General features: G+C 44.6%; 1 protein-coding gene across 1 annotated transcript in view; it reads left to right on the top strand.

Annotated features, from left to right (window-relative positions):
* Positions 1-16,723, top strand: part of GPR156 (G protein-coupled receptor 156) — a 68,235-nt gene that overhangs the window by 45,322 nt on the left and 6,190 nt on the right. Inside the window, exons 8-9 of the mRNA XM_058168003.1 lie at positions 13,393-13,488; positions 15,745-15,981. Of these exons, the coding sequence (XP_058023986.1) occupies positions 13,393-13,488; positions 15,745-15,981 (333 nt within the window). The remainder of the gene's footprint in view (positions 1-13,392; positions 13,489-15,744; positions 15,982-16,723) is intronic.

The following is a 16,723-nucleotide window of genomic DNA, read 5'->3' as shown; positions in this document are numbered from 1 at the left end:
AAAGCAGACCAGAGATTAACTGCAAGACATGTACACATACACAGAGTTAAGAATATACCACATTTTATTTATTTTATGTATTAGCTAACATCAGGCTTGTATTCTGTTTAAAATCTTTAGTAACCTCTGATATTCAGTTTCTAAAATCATCACTTTTGTTATAACTTGCAATACTAGAATAGTCAAAATAAAACTGCTTCCGAGGAGAAGTTGTTAATTTTTACAATAAATTCCAAAACTTTAGATTAAAAACATCCCAAATTTATTTGGACTCTTAATCCATTTATAACTTATCTAGACCAAAAACATATGTAGGTTTTTGTTGTTTATTTTTAATTTTTTTAAGTTCACAACTTAATTAATTTTTTTGGTTCAGGGTTGAAGATAAATTCATCTGATGAAGACTTTCAAACTTGTCGTTCCAAAGGTCTCTAATAGCTTTAAGATAATCAATAGGCAATTTCCAAAAGTGATTAGAGAGTGAGGTTTGAACTTAAACTTGCATTTAAAAAGTGCCACTGTGATTGTCAGCAAGGTGACTGATCCCATCATCCCCTGGTTCTCAAACCGGTGGAAAACTTCATGAGGAACAGCTGTCTGGAGTATACATGGGCAATCTTTATTGGAGAGGTTCCAAGGAACTTGTCTACTCACCTTCCTCAGTTTGCTATATCTCCATGGAAGCCCCATTCACAGAATTATAAGTTCATAAGAATTCTCTTTTAAGTAGTATAAAAGGCATTGAGATTTTAAAAAGGCACATAGATCATTACTACTCTCAGGAAAAAAAAACATTTGAAACAGTACAGGAAAAAGGTTACAGGCTATAGGAGGTGAGAATCTTTTGGATACTTGATACTGGATCAAGTATCCCTATTTTGAAAATACTCTTCCCCAGAACAATTGCAAAATTAATTAACCATCAAATTCTACATGTGCCAGGAAACAAACCTATAAGTTTGTCCCATCAAATGTTCAAGGAGAAAGGTCCAAGTAGGCTTACTTTTAATAATGAACCTTGCATTCTTAAGCTTGGGATTGTGAAGAAATTCAATTGCTAGGAATGAATGTATAGTATAGTATATAGAATGTATAGTATATGTATAGTAAACTGAATCTCTGCACATCTCCAAAATAAATTAATTATGAATTATGAAATATAATTTCTCTCAGCTGTAAGCCAAGATTTGCAGAACCAAAGGATTCATTGGAGTCATGAGAAAAATAATTTGAATGTTAAACTGGAATTTTAGAATCTGTGAAGCAGTTGTATAAGAAAATGCCCAGAAAACTTTCTGGATCTTAATATTTACATCGGTTTTTCTGTCATTACTGAGTTCATGGAGAATATCTATGAGATCACTAAGAGTTAAACCTGACCTGGTGGTACTTACTGGTAATCACTATTGCATAATCCCAGCGAATCCCCTCCAACTGCAAGAACAATTTATGCTGTGTACTACTTGAACTCAAGCTCAGAAAAACTCAGTAGCAGCCATATGATCTTGCTTGATGAAGGACTAGTTGTATTCTTGAATGTAGTGAGGAAGAAACCAGGGAATGCGCTTAGATATCTATTTATCTCTTTGTGAGGATTTCCAATGGCAGACAGAAAGCAAAAAAAAAAAGGTTTTTTCCCTTTTCCAGTTTTGAGCTTTGTAAAATCCAATGAATGATTTTAACAACATTATGTAACTATTGAAGATAATTGGCCTAGAAAAGATACAATACTTCCTCCATAGAATGCTTCGTTTTGAAATGAAAGGTGCAGCACTTAGTTTTGTTTTTCTCTGTCTGTGCATTTAATAACAAATTACAGAAATCACTAGCACATAGTAAGACAAGTAAATGATAAGGAGTATGAATGACAAATAGTGAAGAAAGGGAGAGAATATAATAGATCTGAATGTAGGTAGTCGGGTCTAGTGGAGTGAGGTTGAATACATGTAGGAAAGAGTAGGTTTATCTTTAATTATGAATAATAAATTGGTGTCACCTAGGTTCTTGTGAGTATTAGAAAGAAGGAATCTTTTGGTTGGTCATAGTTGCATTGCTGTACTCCAGTGAATGATAATGAAAGAACTAAACTCAGAAGATACGAATGGATGCTATGACAAAACTAGATAATACAAAAAAATTAAGTCAATATGCCATTTGTAGACCCAAGAATGAATGAGATTTGTGACTGTAAATGAGAAAAAGGACTTTTGGGTTTGAATGCATGATTTAAACAAAAATCTGTTCATGCATCTATGTGGAAAAGGAATGAAGTGGAAAGTATTATTGCTTCGCTCCCCACCCCACCCCGCACAAAATGGTGTTGGACTAGCAGCTTCTTTAGCTATCTCTGGAGATATTTTCATTTTATTCGGCTTTTGTTATTGTTTTCTTATTCTTGAAATCCTATTTTACCTTATCTAAATTTCTCTTAAGATTTTATCTATTTTATAAATTTAAACTCCTTATTATTATTATTATTTTATTATTATTATTTATTTGATTTTTATACCGCCCTTCTCCCGAAGGACTCAGGGCGGTGTACAGGCAAGATAAAACCAACAATACAATATACAGGTTAAAATACCATTTAAAAAACTTATTTAAATTAGCCTGAAATTAAAATTACCGTAAACTAAAAACCCCGTTTAAAAATTAATAAAATTTCACATTAAAAAATCCAATTTAAGCCAGCTCCGCGCGGATAAAGAGATGTGTCTTCAGTTCATGACGGAATGTCCGAAGGTCAGGTATTTGACGTAAACTGGGGGAAGCTCGTTCCAGAGTGTGGGAGCCCCCACAGAGAAGGCCCTTGCCCTGGGGGCCGCCAGCCGGCATTGTTTGGCGGACGGCACCCTGAGAAGTCCCTCTCTATGGGAGCGTACGGGTCGGTGGGAGGCGTGTGGTAACAGCAGGCAGTCCCGTAAGTACCCAGGTCCTAAGCCATGGAGCGCTTTAAAGGTCGTAACCAACACCTTAAAGTGCACTCGGAAGGCCACAGGCAGCCAGTGCAGTCTGCGCAGGAGCGGCGTTACATGGGAGCTACGTGGAGCTCCCTCTATCACCCGCGCAGCTGCATTCTGGACTAACTGAAGCCTCCGAGTGCACTTCAAGGGGAGCCCCATGTAGAGAGCATTACAGTAATCCAAGCGAGAGGTAACGAGCGCATGAGTGACTGTGCATAAGGCATCCCGATCAAGGAAGGGGCGCAACTGCCGAACCAGGCGAACCTGGTGGAAGGCCCTCCTGGAGACGGCCGTCAAATGATCTTCAAACGACAGCCGATCATCCAGGAGGACACCTAAGTTGCGCACCCTATCCTTTGGGGCCAATAACTCGCCTCCGACAGCCAGCTGCGGCTGCAGCTGACTGAATCGGGATGCCGGCATCCACAGCCACTCCGTCTTGGAGGGATTAAGCTTGAGCCTGTTTCTCCCCATCCAGACCCGTACGGCTTCCAAACACCGGGACAGCACTTCAACAACTTCATTGGGGTGGCCCGGGGTGGAAAAGTACAGCTGGGTGTCATCAGCGTACTGCTGGTATCTCACCCCGAAACCACTGATGATCTCACCCAACGGCTTCATGTAGATGTTGAACAGCAGGGGCGAGAGAATCGACCCCTGTGGGACCCCACAAGTGAGGCACCTCGCGGTCGACCTCTGCCCCCCTGTCAACACCGTCTGCGACCGGTCGGAGAGATAGGAGGAGAACCACCGATATACGGTGCCTCCCACTCCCAATCCCCCCAACCGGCGCAGCAAGATACCATGGTCGATGGTATCGAACACCGCTGAGAGGTCTAATAGGACCAGGGCAGAGGAATAACCCCTGTCCCTGGCCCTCCAGAGATCATCCACCTGGCCCTCCAGAGATCATCCACCTTTCTTCTTCCTGGGGCCGCCAGCCGGCATTGTTTGGCGGACGGCACCCTGAGAAGTCCTCTCTATGGGAGCGTGCGGGTCGGTGGGAGGCGTGTGGTAACAGCAGGCGGTCCCGTAAGTACCCAGGTCCTAAGCCATGGGCGCTTTAAAGGTCGTAACCAACACCTTAAAGTGCACTCGGAAGGCCACAGGCAGCCAGTGCAGTCTGCGCAGGAGCGGTGTTACATGGGAGCTACGTAGCTCCTCTATCACCAGCGCAGCTGCATTCTGGACTAACTGAAGCCTCCGAGTGCACTTCAAGGAGCCCCATGTAGAGAGCATTACAGTAATCCAAGCGAGAGGTAGCAGGCGCATGAGTGACTGTGCATAAGGCATCCCGATCAAGGAAGGCGCAACTGCGAACCAGGCGAACCTGGTGGAAGGCCCTCCTGGAGCGGCCGTCAAATGATCTTCAAGCGACAGCCGATCATCCAGGAGGACACCTAAGTTGCGCACCCTATCCTTTGGGGCCAATAACTCGCCTCCGACAGCCAGCTGCGCCTGCAGCTGACTGAATCGGGATGCCGGCATCCACAGCCACCCCCTCCTGGAGTGGTGAAGCTTGAGCCTGTTTCTCCCCATCCAGACCCATACGGCTTCCAAACACCGGGACAGCACTTCAACAACTTCATCCGGGGTGGAAAAGTACAGCTGGGTGTCATCAGCGTACTGCTGGTATCTCACCCCGAAACCACTGATGATCTCACCCAACGGCTTCATGTAGATGTTGAACAGCAGGGGCGAGAGAATCGACCCCTGTGGGACCCCACAAGTGAGGCACCTCGCGGTCGACCTCTGCCCCCCTGTCAACACCGTCTGCGACCGGTCGGAGAGATAGGAGGAGAACCACCGATATACGGTGCCTCCCACTCCCAATCCCCCCAACCGGCGCAGCAAGATACCATGGTCGATGGTATCGAACGCCGCTGAGAGGTCTAATAGGACCAGGGCAGAGGAATAACCCCTGTCCCTGGCCCTCCAGAGATCATCCACCTGGCCCTCCAGAGATCATCCACCTTTCTTCTTCCTGGGACGGAACCACCGTATAGGTTCCGTCTCCCTGCGGTGGTGAATGGCGGTTCGGAAGTCTAGGCGAAGGAGAAAATGATCCGACCATGACATTGGTTCTGTTACTAAATCATCTAACACCAGATCATTTAACCACTGTCCAGAGATATAAATCAGATCCAGCGTGCCTCCCCCCGTGTGCGTAGGGCCATCATTTACTCGAATCAGGTCCAAGGCCGTCATGGAAGCCAGGAACTCCCGAGCTGCTGTCGATGACAAGCCAACTGATGGCAGGTTAAAATCCCCCATGACTATAAGTCTGGGGGTCTCAACCGCCACAGCAGCAAGTACCTCCAACAGCTCAGGCAGGGCTGTGGTCACGCAGCAAGGAGCCAGGTACGCGATCACCAAACCCTCCTGACCTGCAACTTAAAAGCATCTGACACTATTGGTAGGAAAACAACAATACAGAACCACCTCTGGACCTTTGAAACCAGTCAAAGCAACAAAACAACTGTAGAGTAATGAGTTCTTCATTTCAAAAGTTTTCTACTTAGGCCAATCTCCAGTAAGCAGTTACAAAGTACTCTCCCAGCAATTGGATTAAATGTCAAATTTTCTTCTCTGTAATGAAAATTATGGATCCTTTGCACGTTGGATATTCTGAAGAATATATTGCCTTTTAACTATTTGATTATTTCTGTAAAAAGTGAGAATCTGAAGAAAAACTTTGATGTCTTTAAAGGATTCTCTCAAGAAAAACACAAATGATTCCCAACCCTCTAATTAATAAGCAGCCAGTAAACACCAAATATTGTGTTCCCTTAAGCTCAGATAATAAAAGAAACCTGATATATCAATATGAACATTTATTTATTTATTAAATTTCTATACTGCCCATCTCACCTAAATGAGTTTACAACACTATAATAAAATACGGTAAGTTCTGGCTTTTTGTAATAACAGTATAACTGTGGGAAGATGAATTTCCATAAGACTGTCCTTTTTTTCTAAGCTTCATTCCATTGACCTTTGTTCATATTAAATTGAACTATAATTGCCAGACAGTGATTCAGTTGTTGTTTTTTTAGCAAACCAACAATACCAAAATGTGAGAACCTTTCTAAATAACATTACATCAGCTCATACACTCCAAAATGCTTCCTCTACCTTGGACAGTTGCCAGGTTTCTTCTGTCTTATCTCTAACCTTGACACCAGGAAGTATAGATAAATGTTTCACCAACACAAAGAAAATATTGCTTGGTACTTTTGAAAGGGAACCGATTATCTCTTACAGCATGATGACTAAAGGTAAACAGATATTATTTAAAATTGAAGGGCTTGCCCAAGCCATGAAACTGGTCCAAGGGAAAGTAAAGCAGGAAATTTGGTTTTCTAGAGCCCCCAGAACTACAAGGTTAGTAAGTGCATTCTGTTAATGCTGTCCCTGGTGTGCCAGTCCCAGGAAGATCAGATGAAAAATATAGACCAGAGGAGCTAATTCTATTTTAATGTAAGGCTACAATAACAGAATCTTGTAAGCCTGAAAGTACAACTCTCCCGCCATCTCCTTTACTGCCTGAAAACTTCTGAGCTTCTTAATCTGCCCATTATACAACTGTGGACTATGCCCTGTCTTATCTGACTATCCCCTAGACAGAATCTTTTCCCCTGTGTCCCAAAGTCATTGCCACATACCATTGCAAGTGCCACAAGTGACTATGCATCTGTACACTCATATCAAATAACCTTTTGAACCTGACCATATAATTGGAGTCATGTGAATACCCAGCAATAGCTTCTAGAGTCAGTGGACTCAGGCATGGTGTTTTAATTATAAATGTCTAACTTTCCTCTCACAGATTGCTTTCTGGATGGGACAAACTGGAGAATTATCTGTCCCAATTTATTTGGGATTATCCTAACACTGGTTTTACATTGGTAAGCGATTTAAAAGCCGGATTTGGCACTAGTGAGAAGTCCACTATACAAGGTTCCATCTAGTACAGTTTAATTTCATACAATGTTTTTAGTCTATTAACATCTTTAAAATTAGATTGTTGCTGGATAGGGATCATTTGCCACTGTCTCTTCACGTGGGCCTTAATCCTCTTTTGACTTCTTTGGATATTCCCATCAAGGTTTGGGACAGTGACACTGGGTCCAGCCTTAGGCTTAGATGGCCTTGGATAGGTCCCTTGAGCTCTATGGGCACTTCAGGAGCATTAGCCAATATAATGTTCTGACCTCTGGAGTTCATTATTAACACATTTGCACCTTGTGGGCTTTTGTCTTAGGCAGAAACCCTAGACTAGAATTGCATGCAAACTATGGTAGATCTGATAATAAGTTTCAAACGTTACAAATTCAGTAACTGTCCCATTCAGGAATCAGCTATTTGATCTTAAAAGAAGTTATAAAACTGAATAAAAAAATCAATTTTTTACACATGCTATATACATACAATTAGGAATAACTTTTTTAAGCTACGAAAGATAGAAATGCACCTTTTCTGGAAAATAATTTCAAGCACTTCAATGAACCTGATGGCTCAGCCAGAAACTAAGATTCTGCTTAAAGTGGAAATAATTCTATAACATGCTAGACAAGTTCTCTCCTACTAGCCTTCTGCCTCAATATATGCTCAGTAGTTCAGTACTTAGTACACAGCATTTCAATCTTTTCTTCACAAAATAGCTTTAATATTTAGATTTCTTAGTATTGTATTGCCTGCATATGGTATTATGTATTGCCTGCATTATGGTATTAATACATTCATTTTTATAGATTTTGCTCATTTCTAAGATTTTAGAAATACTTATGCTTTTTAATTAGTATTTTGTAACATCTTACAGCAATTTTACAAAATGTTGATCTGTGGCTGGAATAAAGTTGTCTCAATTGATTTGATTGTTTATGATTTAAAAATGAGTGAATGAAAGAAAGATGATACATTTGTATCCAAAAGAATGAATGGAAGAACATGAAAGAGGATGTGAAAGCTGCTTGGAAAAGAGTGAAAAGAATGTTATAACCTGTTACAAAACCCTGTAGTTTATATAGACCTATAAAAGTTGAACCTTGTGAAATAGGGATTAGCTATTTTCAGATTAGACAAAACTGTTAGGTAAACATGAAGCAAGATGAATTCAATATTCAACAGGATAAGAATGACTAGGAGTCCATTGACTTGAAAGGGAAGCAGGAAAGGATTAGACAAATTTGGGCTGACAAATTAATTACTATGCCAAAATTTATATGCTGCTTCCTTTTCTGATTCTAGGTAGTTTATAACAAATGTAAATAAACGCACCAGCGGGCTTACCATCCCTGTCCTATTGTTCCCAATTATATGTAATCATTCTATGTGTTTATGGCTATGTTTTGCCAATTTATAAACTTTTTTTTGTGCCAAATTTTTTTCATGTGTCCATGTCTGTGTCTACTCTGTTACTTGTTTTCTTGTATTTGTTGACAAATAAAATAAATAAATAAATATGAAATAAAATAATATTATAAAAACCATCCATAAAATCCAATATAGTCTTCTGCGCATGCGTGTAATGGCGGTGGCGGCGTTCTGAGGCTCGTGAGGGCAGCGGCCGGTGCTCCCGGCCGTGATGCCGCTGTGCCGCTTGCCGGGCTGCATGGACTTCGGCCCCAGGTCGGGCAACACACCGGCAGTCGAGAGCGAGGTCTTTGGACCTCGGTGGTCTCTCGGCTGCCGAGAGCGGGGTCGGAGTCCTTGGGCAAGCAGCGGATAATGGCGGCGGCCATTTTGGGGGTGGGGCGGCCGTCCCGGACTGGCTTGGAGATTCCCGGCCGCGAGCAGAATGCTGGCGGCAGTGTGGTGGGCCGTCCGGGCCGGAGCTCTGGAGGGCCCGAAGATCGGCCGTTTCCCCCCAGCTGACTTTCGGGCCTGCTTACCCCCTGCCGCAGTTTCGAGCAGCGGCAAGACCTTGAGCCGCATTTCCACCGACCGGTGAGTCAGCAGATGGCGGCGGCCATCTCGGGGTGGGGTAGCCGCCCGGACAGGCCCTGGTTTGATCCCTGGCCGCGCATAATGCGGTGGCAGTGTGGTGGGCCGTGCGGGCGTGGGGTCTTGAGGGCTCAAGATCGCCCCAGCTGACTCCTGGCTAGGCCTAGCCGTAACATCTATTAATGGCCTAGGTTCTTTTCATCACTGGCGGCATGCTCAGGATTTTCATCTGCGGCAGGCTGGATCATGAACTTAACATAGATCCAGCGTGAATAATGGCGGCCATAGGAACGGCGGCAGTGACAACATTAGCGGCAATGGTATTACGTGTGGCTTTCCATCTGACCACTGAACTGTACAAGCCCCTTCCTCAGGACGGAGTGAGCCCGGGTCTCCGAGGGACATTATGTCATCTTAGCGGTCGGCAACCAAGGAGGATATTACTGTACCAACTATTAGGAGGGAGGCCATTGGATTTGGCCGGACCTCTGGTCCCCTTGGCTGTTTCCTGGATCATCTGGACTTGGGCCGGTTATGTTCCCCGGATTTCAACGGATTGTGGGTTTGGCATTTCAGCCCCCTCTCTCCGTCTGTGATGAGGATAGGGATGAAGTGGCTAAGTCTGCGGGCCTAGAACTTGCTTAACATCTATGCCGGCTTGGGATGTACACTTTCTGCTGCCTTGAACTTGACATTTTCATGAGATATTCGTCCACCGACCTATTACAACTGCGGGTTCCCCGCTGCAGGAATGGCCCTCCAAGTTATCGAGGGCCTACCTCAACGAAGGGTTTTGGGACCCAGAGAGGTGGCATGCTGCTAAGAAGAATGTATGGGGTTTTTTAAATAGATTTTTAAACAAGGGTTTTTTAAAGGGGGGGAGGGATAAGACGGGTGGGGGGGAGAACCCGTCGGGGAGAGATCCAGTCCCGGTGCCAGTTCGCGGCATTACTACATCTGGTCTGAAGGCAGGGGGGGAGGGGTTTGTTCCAGGATTAGAGGGTGGTTCAATCTGTACGGTAAGTGGGAGAGGCAGATATGGCGGAGGGGGGGGGCCGTATCGAGTTTGGGGAGCACGTGTGCGATGTCTAAAAGCGATCACGTGCTCCGGCCCCTTAGTCCCTACCCGTTCCTCGGGCGGCCGTGATCCTCAGAGCCTGGATCTTCGGCTGATGTTATGTAATGCCCGGTCCGTGGTAAATAAAGCCCCCTTGATCTGTGATCTTATTCAGGGGGAGGCCGCGGACCTTATGGGCATTACGGAGACCTGGTTGGGGCCAGAGGGGGGGGTCCCCCTCGTTGAACTATGCCCCCCAGGTTTCCGAGCATTCCATCAGCCGAGGGCCCAGGGGAGGGGTGGAGGGGTGGCGGTTGTCATTAAGGAAGATCTAGAGCCGAGGGAGGCCACTGTTCCTCAGATTGCCGGCTGTGAATCCCTTTATGTGAGGTGGGGCCATAGGAATCAGTTGGGCTTGTTGATCGCGTACCTGGCTCCTTGCTGCGTGACCACAGCCCTGCCCGAGCTGCTGGAGTTATTGGCCACTGTGGCAGTTGAGACCCCCAAACTTATAGTTATGGGGGATTTCAACTGCCATCAGTTGGCTTATCATCGACTGCAGCTCGGGAGTTCCAGGCTTCCATGACGGCCTTGGACCTGATACGAGTAAATGATGGCCCTACGCACATGGGGGGAGGCACGCTGGATCTGATTTATATCTCTGGTCAGTGGTTAAATGATCTGATATTAGACGATTTAGTAACAGAACCAATGTCATGGTCTGATCATTTTCTCCTTCGCCTAGACTTCCGAACCGCCGCCCACCATCGCAGGGAGACGGAGCCTCTACGTTGGTTCCGTCCCAGGCGCCTGATGGACCCTGAGAGGTTCCTGACGGAGCTTGGGCCATTCCTGAGGATCTGGCCCGGCACGACTGAGGAACTAGTTGCGGCCTGGGAACAGGCGCGGCTGGGGCCTTGGACCGTGTCGTGCCTTTGCGGCCTCTGACCCGGCGCAGATCTCGACCGGCCCCTTGGTTCTCCGAGGGGCTGAGAGAGATGAAACGCCGGAGAAGACGCCTAGAGAGCACTTGGAGGTCCAGTCGTTCCGAAGCTGACCGGACACTAGTTAGGTCCTATTCCAGGACCTACCTAGTGGCAATGAGGGAGGCGAGGCGCCCACGCCTCCACCCTCATTGCGCCGGCAGATAACCGCCCGGCCGCCCTGTTTGGTGACCCGCTCCTCCTTCATCAGGAGGTGCGGGATGACCCGTTACAGGGGCGTGCCGAGGAGTTTAGTGGTTATCTATACGACAAAATCGCTCAGCTCCGGGATGGTCTGGACCAAATTGGGATGATCAAGCGAGGAGAGGAGGCACGTCTTGTTGAGCCTGTTTGGGATGGGTTTGACCCTGTGGCTCCGAGGCGTGGACAGGTTGTTGGGAGGCTCCGCCACTACATGTTTATTGGATCCGTGTCCTTCCTGGCTGGTGCTGGCTACTCAGGAGGTGACACGAGGCTGGCTCCAGAGGATTATAAATGCTTCTTTGTTGGAAGGGGTTTTCCCTGCCGCCTTGAAAGAGGCGGTGGTGAGACCCCTCCTTAAGAAGCCCTCTTTGGACCCGGCTATTTTGGGGAACTATCGTTAGTCTCCAACCTTCGCTTTGTTGCGAAGGTTGTAGAGAGTGCTGTGGCGCGTCAGCTACCCCAATACCTGGAAGAATCCGTCTATCTAGACCCGTTCCAGTCCGGCTTCCGACCCGGTTACAGCACGGAGACAGCTTTGGTCGCATTGGTGGATGATCTCTGGAGGGCCAGGGACAGGGGTTATTCCTCTGCCCTGGTCCTATTAGATCTCTCAGCGGCTTTTGATACCATCGACCATGGTATCTTGCTGCGCCGGCTGGGGGGATTGGGAGTGGGAGGCACCGTTTATCGGTGGTTCTCCTCCTATCTCTCCGACCGGTCGCAGACGGTGTTGGCAGGGGGGCAGAGGTCGACCGCGAGGGCCCTCACTTGTGGGGTGCCGCAGGGTACGATTCTCTCGCCCCTTCTGTTCAACATCTACATGAAGCCGTTGGTTGAGATCATCAGTGCCTTTGGGGTGAAGTACCATCAGTACGCTGATGACACTCAGTTGTACTTCTCCACCCCAGGTCACCCCAATGAAGTTGTCAAGTGCTGTCCCGGTGCTTGGAAGCCGACGGGTCTGGATGGGGAGAAACAGGCTCAAGCTCAATCCCTCCAAGACGGAGTGGCTGTGGATGCCGGCATCTCGATTCAGTCAGCTGCAGCTGCAGCTGACTGTTGGAGGCGAGTTATTGGCCCCAAAGGATAGGGTGCGCAACTTAGGTGTCCTCCTGGATGAGCGGCTGTCGTTTGAAGATCATTTGACGGCCGTCTCCAGGGGGGCCTTCCACCAGGTTCGCCTGGTTCGGCAGTTGCGCCCCTTCCTTGATCGGGATGCCTTGTGCACAGTCACTCATGCACTCGTTACCTCTCGCTTGGATTATTGTAATGCTCTCTACATGGGGCTCCCCTTAAGGTGCGCCCGAAGGCTTCAGCTAGTCCAGAATGCAGCTGCGCGGGTGATAGAGGGAGGGTCTCGTACCTCCCATGTAACACCCCTCCTGCGCAGACTGCACTGGCTACCTGTCGCTTTTCGGGTGCACTTTAAGGTTTTGGTTATGACCTTTAAAGCGCTCCATGGCTTAGGGCCTGGGTACTTACGGGACCGCCTACTGTTACCATATGCCTCCCACCGACCCGTACGCCCTCACAGAGAGGGACTTCTCAGGGTGCCGTCCGCCAAGCAATGTCGGCTGGCGGCCCCCAGGGGAAGGTCCTTCTCTGTGGGGGCTCCCACACTCTGGAACGAACTTCCCCCGGGTTTACGCCAAATACCTGACCTTGGACCTTTCGCGAACTGAAGACGATCTTTTATTCGCTGGGCTGGCTTAAATTTTACGGATTGTATAGTTTTATTATTAATTTTAAACGGGGTTTTAATTTTTATATATTTTAAAATTTTAGGCAAGTATAATAAGTTTTTTAATTCTGCATTTTATAGGTTATTGTCTAGTCTGTTTTTATTTGCCTGTACACCGCCCTGAGTCCTTCGGGAGAAGGGCGGTATAAAAATCTAATAAATGAATGAAATGAATGAATAAAATAAAGTTGTTAAAACTGTAAGTAAACGTGCCTTCAGACAAGGCCAATTGTTCTCTTCAAGAAGACTGTTTTCATAACATTCTAAAACCTTATCAGAAAAGTGCACTTAACATTGGTGCACAAACTATTGAGAGGCTACTACTGACGCTCTCCAAGTAACTCCCCCCACCTCTGTTCCTTTCCAAGTTTTTAATTTATTTCTTTTAACAACATCTTAGAATTAAATTCTATGATAGGAAAATGGAAATAAAGTGTTAGGATTTTCAACATTTTGCAAACTAAGAGATTCTTAGCTATATATTTCAATCTTCGGCAGGTCACTGACAAATGCTTGAGTTGCATATTGAAATATGGATACGTCTGTAAATCTCTCTATTCTGAATTTTGGTTTATTCTTCTTCTGGGATTTAAGGTATGCAATTTATTCCAATATCTCATTGATAAGAGCTTAAGCTCATTGTCTGTTATGCCTAGATACTTTAAAGATTAAGTTTATCTAATTTAGGGACAGTGTTTTTGTACAAATATTCATATATTCATTATGCAAAGTTGAAAAAATATTTTTTAAAACATCAAATTTCTTAGCCAAAACTCTCAAAAATGCATTCACCTGTTGTATGGAAGATAGCTGGATGGAACCCTGATTGATGACAGTGTTGTTTCCTCAAGATGAGGAACATTTCTTATATCTTCATTCCCTCTACTTCTATAAGGACATTGAATTCAAAGCAACTTGTAGTAAATCCTAAAACTTTATAAAACAAGCTTAAAATAATTGCTACCTTTTTCATTCAACTATAATGTATCTTATAAAAGGGCAGAGGGATAATAGGTCACCAAAGCCCCCCAAATTGTACCACCAAAATTTGGGGAGAAAACTCTGTTTTATTCACTAATATGGACTTAGTGTTCACCAGCATCAACCAAAATCCAGGACCTCCAGCAGTCTGGCCACCTGGCCCTTGGAATAGGTTCAGCTGATAACCAGAAGCCACGTGAAGGTAGCCTTTCCCTTGGAATGACCCATCTTTTTCTGGTAAAATAGCATTTGTAATGCAAAAGGATTAAGTTATGGGACTGTAGTGTAATTTCCTTCCCAGTCTGCCCTCTACCACCCAAATAAAGTACCAATGATCCATCATCAAATTGGAGAGTTGCTTCACATCTCATGGTTGTTGGAGGAGAGTATCTTATTACTTTTGCATTAAGAATGCTGTTTTACCAGAAAAAACGGGTCATTCCAATGAAAAGACTACCTTCAGTTGGCTGCTAGTTACCCACTTAACCTATTCCAAGGGTCAGGTGGACAGACTGCTGGAGGCCCTGGATTTTGGTTGCTGCTAGTAAATGCCAAGTCCATATTAGTGAACAAATGGATCTAGCATGTATTACTAAAACCTGGTTCAGCAACTAGAGAAATCACCCTTTCTGAAATCTGCTTGCTCACATTTGAGTTTATATCTGCTTTGAATGCCAAGATAGGGGAGATTTGGTGGCATTCAGAAGTACTGTGGTGTGCTGTAAATGCCTTTATGTGACATTGGGTAGTAAACACAAGCTAGGTCTAGGAATTCTTATGTATCACATGGTTTATGCAAAACAATCATTTTTTGGCCACCCAAATCTCCTGGCTGGCTGGGGTTGGAGTCCTCCCAGCTTCTCCTGCCAGGGCACCATCTTGTGGAACGTCTGTGCTAGGTTTCTAGGATAATCTGGAAATTCATGGCAACCATAGACTTGAACTAGTTTATCTTAAGCACATGTATTGGGCATGTAATTGGCATTATTCCAGATCTAGCCTTTATTAGAACATCTTATTATGTGATTTGAAGATAGAGGACATTATGGAGAGTCCATTGCTGTATTCAAATCACTCACTGGTTTGTCTGAGGCAAATAGTTGCCTGGAATCTATGCTGGTTGGAAGGTTCTATTAAATCCCCAGATCCATTAGGGTCATGATAGGCATTTGGAGATTTTTCTGCTAATTGCAGTCAGTTCTGTCAAACACCTAGTTAACCCTTGTGACTTCAAGATGAAAACACTCCTGGGTGGCTTCTTTCCTTCCACAACTCTGGAGAGGATTCTTGGGTCAACAAGGAGCTCTGGGAAATAAAAGGGATGAAGAGATTAGAGCATTGATGGAGAAAGACTGCGTATAAGTGCCTATCTGGAGGTGATTAAGGCAGAGAGGCATTCTTACTTCATCCTTATAGCAACTTTCTTTTTTGGGGGGGGGATTGAGAGTTAGCAAGATCTGCACACAGGCTCTTATGAAAATTTGGTCAATATTTTGCCACAAAATGGCTCAAATTTACATAAGTCTTGGCTCTGTATGGGCAGTTTGTATGAACCAGACAGAAGTAGAATCTTGCGAAGTGATCTGGAAGTCATTCCATGTGGCAGACTTCAGTGAAGAGGATAGGGGGGTGCTGGGCAGCATCATCTCCATCACAGGTGAGCTGGATGCCTATCCCTCCTAATATTATCCAGGGGTGAATATTAGAGTATGGCTATTATTCCATCATAATGCCTTGATTTTGCATCAAGTGAGCAGTAAGGATATTTTATGAAATTTTATCAATGTATGGTTAGATTAACAGAATGGAAGTTTAGACTTAACTCATGTTTGAACCTACTAAAAAAACTTTTCCTCTGTTATTTTTCAGGGAATCCTACTGATGTATGGAATTTATCTTGCAGGTCTAACAGATAATCTCAGTTGCCCGCCAGTTAATCAGTCCCTTACACTCATAAGTGCAGTAGCCATTATTTTCCTCTTTATTGGAATTATGCTGGTGGTCAATAGTTTTTTCTACTTGTGGCCCAATCTGGTGTATGGATTAACTTCAGGAGGCATCTTTGTCTGTATGTCTTCAATTAATTGTTTGATCTTTATCCCACAGGTAAGAAAGCAGATGAGCGGTATTGCAAATTACTTTTCCCCAGTCTTACATATAAATGGAATTCCTGACACATAAAGTGAATATACAAATTAATTATAAATTGTTAATCTCATTGATAACTATAGTTAGCAAGAAAATGCAATTGTATATCCTCAGCTCAAAATAAATGTATTCTGCTTCCTGTAAGGTCATGACAAGACTCTCAGCATACTGGGACTTGCAAATACACTTTTCTTTTAAGTATCTCTTTTAGTCTGAAAAAAATGCAAATACAATTTCAATGAGGACATAAACTCACACACTTTCCCTCTTGTGAGCAACTGTCCTTGACTTGTAAGAGCACAGAAAGAGAAAGAAATAACACACCAATTAAATTGGACTGTGGACTTATGAGAGAGTATTATTCTTCTGTTCAGGCACCACAGCTTTCACACTGTAAAGGAAATAAGGTTGAACCAATTTTGCAAAAGCAAAGTTCAGCTCAGCCAAGATATCAATGGCAAGAATCTAGAATTTTACTGATAATAAAAAAATCATTTAAACCCTGAAATCTGTCCTATGAAATTCAACAGTCATGGTTGTACAGCACAGCAGTCTGTGCCTCTTTATAACATCAGAATTCCTTGAATGCTACTTGTGAGTGCTATTTGTTGACTTTTATAAAATGTGACATTACCTGCTTAATTACATTGAGCTTTGGCAGCAGGAAAGTTCGATTCCAAGTCACTCTCGGATAACCTAT

This window comes from Ahaetulla prasina, chromosome 2 (assembly GCF_028640845.1).
Source record: "Ahaetulla prasina isolate Xishuangbanna chromosome 2, ASM2864084v1, whole genome shotgun sequence".
NCBI classification, from domain to species: Eukaryota; Metazoa; Chordata; class Lepidosauria; order Squamata; family Colubridae; genus Ahaetulla; species Ahaetulla prasina.
Note: the sequence above shows the minus strand (reverse complement) of the source record. Positions and strands in the feature narration are given on the sequence as shown.